Source organism: Benincasa hispida, chromosome 1 (genome assembly GCF_027475165.1).
Source record: "Benincasa hispida cultivar pf3 chromosome 1, pf3_genome.v1.1, whole genome shotgun sequence".
Lineage (NCBI taxonomy): Eukaryota > Viridiplantae > Streptophyta > Magnoliopsida > Cucurbitales > Cucurbitaceae > Benincasa > Benincasa hispida.
Genome location: NC_143478.1, coordinates 35,398,639 through 35,404,476, shown reverse-complemented (window position 1 = coordinate 35,404,476; position 5,838 = coordinate 35,398,639). Strand labels below are relative to the sequence as shown.

Genomic DNA, 5,838 nt, shown 5'->3' with positions numbered 1-5,838 from the left:
AATCAAACAAAACTGAGCCTTTTATATATATTATATATGTTTTTTAAAAGAACTGGACTATTTATGTTAGTTAAAACCGATTCAAAAAATTTGTATATTTCTTATTTTTTGAAAAATTATATTAAATATTATATATAAAACCAAAACCGAATCAAACCAAACCACAAATTTTCAGTTTGGTTTTGAGAAAACAAACGATTACGTACGATTTGGTATTTTATTGTTTGATTCGATTTGACTACCAAGCAGCTAACACCCCTAATCAATATGACATGTGTACTAGTGCTATTGGGATGTTCTACTTCTATAGGCTTACATTCTTGATCCTACTAATTACAATTTTTTGGAAAAATTGGAGATCATGTTGAGATTGTTGAAACTATCGAGAAATCGGTTTTGAAATTTTAGAATCCTATAATTTGTGGGACTAAAGATTACACACAATCCTAGTCTCAGTCTTGACCGAGATTCCACCGAAAAAACCCAAAAAAGTTGATAAAGTTAAAATTTTATTTGAATCTTGGGATGATCTTTGCAAGCCAAAAAAAAAACTACTATAACAACTTGTCAAAATGGTGCTAATTATGAAGGATGTTGCGGTTATTCCTAACAATTTCCCTAATTATATAATATCTCAAAGTACAAAACTAAATATTAAATTTTCAATAATTAACTTAAAAATACTTGTTTGAAGAGTGATTTTGAATATATCATTTCAAAATCATTTCCAAACATATTAAAAAAAAACTTCAAAATTGCTTCTAACATGAACCTAATATACCTATAACATCCACCAATTTGAGAAAAATTCTCTATTTCTGTTCCACACAGGTACCCAAACCAGCAAGACGATTCATTTATCCATCGTGTCCTATCGACATAAGTTCCAAAACCATCAAGAAATGATTCTCATTAGTACAATGCATAAAGTTCAATTGCTTTAAACCAATCTGTCTATGGTTTGAAGTTCCCCGGTACCCCCCTGTCAAATATAAAATATCATACGGAAGACCAAAAATCGCTAATATCAACGGAGAGAAATCGGAAATGGGATCTTCTCCCTCTATATGAAAGACAACCACACACGCTCGCTCGCACACATGCGCACGTGCACTTTCAAGAAAAAGAAATTTTGCATTCACATCAATGAGGCAAGGACATGGAAAGAGTTCAAATAAAAGCACTGCCTCCAAGCTAACAAACATATTGATGACTTTACTTTTCCCAGGTTTGAATGAGTGTTTGGCCTAGCTCACGTGTACTTCTATTAATTAGAGGGCAGACACTCCCACAACATTTGGCATCCAAAACTCAGAATTGTTAGTATTCTACACAAATGGGTACTATAATTCGATCTCAGGGCTTCAAAGATATCTAGTTTTGCAACTTGTCCTCTAACCAATTAACCGACCTCGCAGTGAATCACCGTAGTACATTTGCAGAATCAGTGTACTTTTCCCCATGCTAAAAGGGAGTTATGATGTTCTTTTTCCAACAATAAATGAAGAGAAGAAACTCTCAAGGTTCCAATTCCAATACTGCGCCATTGACATGATTAGACAAAGCACAAGACAAATATGATGGGATGAGTATTCGAAATGGGGCAAAATCATCTGCATTTTGGGGACTTGAAACCTCGATACTATTGTTAGTGTGTCCTTCAAGATATATAAACTCAGCTATCTGAGATGGAAATCAAACCTTTTAGCACAAAGATCAAACAAGTTAATCGAAATTGTGAAGTCCTGACCAAGATTCTGCACTTGATGGCCCCAAAACTCCCAATTCCCTACTTCTCTAGCAATCTGAATGTGTCACATTGCATGTTTTATCAGCATGCTACAAACATTTCCACATGTTTAATCATCACACTCATGCTTCCTAGAAAAATCTCTTCAAAAGGCACTCCTCAACCTAGAATTGCTCAAGTTGTACAGTCATCACTTTCTCATGCCGATGCAATGTTGGTTTATTTATGTCATTTTGCATAGAAGCCTGCCATGAGTTGCTCCTTGCCCCGGTTACGACTCCAGGGTCACATTCATGGTCCAAAATGCCATTTTGGCATGGAGTTGAACATTGATTTAACCATAAAGAAAGGCAAAATGCACACTCTTGCAGAAGATAGCCAGCATTGAGCAAATGAATGTGTTGTATATCCAGACACAGAACAGAAACCAAATTCAAGCTCAATCCGGTTAACGGGAAACAATCAAATTGATCTTCAATTTCTATCTCACTTCCCAGTTCCCAATCCCCCTATTCTCAAAACATAATGGTAGCAAAAACCAGTGAAAACAATATCAATTTCCATCAAACTCATCATAATTAAGAAGCAGAGTCATAATTGACAATTTTAAACAGTAATGCCAGATAAAAGAAAAGTTGAACCTGAAGTCAATCGTATTTTTCTCTCCATGAATACACAAGAAAGAAAACCCATGACAATGCCAATGTAACATCCCCAACGACTTGTCGAGGCCAATCTCCGGCGAGATCCTCAAGCTTCCTCTCAAAATAAACTCTCCATATGGCCATAGCTAGGTGAAGCAACACGCAGCCTTTAGCAAAGAAGCTTTGGAACTCTCTATCTTTGACAAAAGCCACCATGAATAAAAGAAACCCAACAGTAAAGAGAAGCAAACCAGAGAAAGAATCAGATGTCTTTATCAGAAGTTGATCGTGGGGGCTAGATCCCTGCAGCTTGATTGCTGTTTCAGGGCCATGGCCAAACACATAGACCTCGTGGGAGTAAAACATCATCAAAGCTCCACAAGTTAAAGCAATCAGAGAATGAAGCATACAGATTAACAAAAACCCAGATGATGCCATTGATTTGATTTCCCTCTTATAGTTACTATTTCAAATCAGAAACAAATTAATAGTGGAGCAGCAATGGAGTCCCTTGAAGAAGTAAATCTCCAGGGAAAAGCACAAACCCAGGAATCAAAAGTACCCTGCCAGATCCAATGTGCGAATTAACAGCAAGAGGATGATGATCATAATCTGTCAAAAACCCTAAACCTCGGTCTCCACCCAGAAATCCCAAACCGTTGAACAAGCCCTTATTCCATCCCACGTTACACTGAGCTAAAATCGAACATCAACAGAGATCTCCAGCACGAACGAAACAAAAAAGTTTCACAAATTTAAGAATCTGGGGAAGGGGAAAAGAAAAACAACCCTCAATTTCCGATCGAAATCCTAAACTCGATGCAATTGATCGAACCCGAAATGGGTAGTTGGGAAAATCAGAGGGAGAATCAAGAGCAATAGGAAATGGAGATTAATGGAGCGCAAATCCATGAGGAATCTTTGGAATATAAGAATAGATTGAGATTCAGAGAGATGGGAAGGAGAGCAGGGGATGTGCTTAACTGGCATAGGGATTGCTGCTTCCAGTGGCCATCTCCATTCCCATATCTTGTGCTGCTTCTCATGCGGAAAACGCCACGCTCCTTCAGTCAAATTTCTTGATTGTGGTGCTGCAGGTGCAAACCAAGTTGGTAGCAATGGGTTATTTTCGATTTCCAAAAATTTCATCCGCCATAATTTTTGGAGAAGATGATGGATGGAAAAACTTTAACCCATTTCAATTATCCGATGAACTTTCTATTTTAGTAATAGTAACAATTAAGCTTAAATTATTGATTTCGCCTTCCGTTTGCGTTACCCATCTATAAAAATTACCCATTCAATCTTAAGAATGCACTCGACGGCATAACACTCGAAAGTCAAACGTAAATATTGTTTCTTCCTTTCCCCTCCCTCTTTTATATCTCAATTCTTAATTCTAATAGTGACACTTTTTCGGGTAATTAATACGCGAATGTAAATCTTCTTTCTTTCTCTTGCTTCTTAACACTCAAACGTAAATCTTGTTTTTTCCTTTTCCCTCTCTCTCTCTTATATTTCAATTCTTAATTCTAGTAGTGACACTTTTTCGAGTAATTAATACGCGAATGTGAATCTTCTTTCTTTCTCTTGCCTCTTGTTCCTACATCTCGATTCTCATTGACAACATATTACTTGACAACATAAATTACTATCAAAGAGAAACACGTTACGTTCCTTACCACAAAAAAAAAAAAGAAAAAAAAAACCCATAACTAGTCAGCTGCAAAGTATTAAAAAGACAACACTATAATGTTCTCAAAGTTGTTGAATCATCATATACAATCAATTTTACATGTCAAGTAGTAAGTAAATGTACACCTTCCATATGGATTGTTTCTTATTTTTTACGTTGTGTGAGACGTATATCACGTAAGCAATATAAAATAAATGAGTGTGTGTGAGGTGCTATTATGATCACAAGCAAGGAGCTCCTAGTGGCACGAGAGAGAGAAACGAAAAGATAGAATCATCAACGAGATATATTACACTCCAAGCAAGAGTGAGTGCAAGAGTATAGAGTGAGAAACACGAGAGAATTTTAACATATTTGTAAATTTTTTATTTTTCATATATTTTTTTTAAGGATAGACCAGGAGCTTTTATTCATTTGATATGGTGGTTCATGGGATGACGAGAAAAAAAAATATAGTGGAGGGCATTTGAAAGGCATCAAAGTATTGAGCACATTGAAGTATAATGGATTGAGAGATGAATTCTATAGCCTTACAAAGGTTCGTTCATCATAATTCAACAATACAATGAGGGTAAATATAAGTTGATGATGATTCTTCTCCAACATGCTTAATGGATGACAATGATGTTCAATTTTCCCTTTTGAAATTAGATTGTACTAACCTCAAATATCCGTTAGTGTTGAGGAAATCTATCAAGAGATAACATTTGATGACAATGAGAGAGACTACCAACTCATGTGTAGAGTGGATACTAATGACCTGAATGTTTTTCCATCGATGGTCTCGATGGATAACGACAACATCCACCTGGTCAGAAGAGGGATTGTAATGATGAATGTGATGCATGTAAAGAAAACAATTACTTTGTAACCATGGAAAATGTTGGGAATGACACTAGTTTGGATACATTGCAAATGAAACTATTGAGACTATAACAAATGGTTTTTCATTCGACTCCAATTACTAAAGGGAGCGTTCATTCTTTTGTAAATGTGTCTCATCCAACTCCGATTACTGAAGAGCGTGGTCCTTTTATTGTGAATGTACCTCAACAGACTCTGAATCTCTCTAATAGATTTGGTCATTTTGTTGGAAATGTGCCTTTCTTAGGAAAATAACTGGTCATTAATTAAGAGGAATTTTGAGTTGCGGGTTAAAAAATCAAACAAAAATCTATGTAGTGTGTGATGGATTCATAAGACATGTAAGTGGACAGTTTGTGTAGTCAGAATTAAGGGTTATGACATCTTCAAGATCATAGAGTATATAGATGTGCCACATGCTCAATTGAAGTTTTGAATCACGACCTCAGGCAAGCTGCTGCTTTCATAATTAGGCAGTTAATTAAGAATAAGTTTGGAGTTGGTCGTGCTGATAAAACTAACACCATATTATTGATGATATACAGTAAGAGTACGTTGTGAGTATTAAGTCGGGCTTATAATGACTATGATCAACATCTTCTCCGTGGGGACTTTCTAACAATAATGGGATCCTCTCCTCTTTTTGGACAACTACACTTATGACTCGTTCGTCAACCTGAGTGTCTTTAAATTGTCTTTCAACACCAGGTACTGTAAGAATAGAGATGATCATCATCTATAATAACAAACATAGTGAAATAATGTTAGGCCATAAAGACATCTAAAATAATCAATTACACTTGGATAAAAAATATATTACGCACTGATGACGGGCAGAAATGTGCGTTATTATAGGCCTTTTATTTAGAATTATGAGGGCTGAT

The 5,838-nt window shown here is 35.9% G+C and overlaps 1 protein-coding gene across 1 annotated transcript; it reads right to left on the bottom strand.

The window, feature by feature from the left end:
- Positions 1 to 2,292: 2,292 nt before the first annotated feature.
- LOC120067716 (uncharacterized) lies at positions 2,293 to 3,799 on the bottom strand. Its single transcript, XM_039019273.2, has one exon. It carries the CDS (start codon positions 2,830 to 2,832, stop codon positions 2,398 to 2,400), a length of 435 nt encoding a protein of 144 aa, XP_038875201.1. The 5' UTR covers positions 2,833 to 3,799; the 3' UTR covers positions 2,293 to 2,397.
- Between the last annotated feature and the right edge of the window lie 2,039 nt (positions 3,800 to 5,838).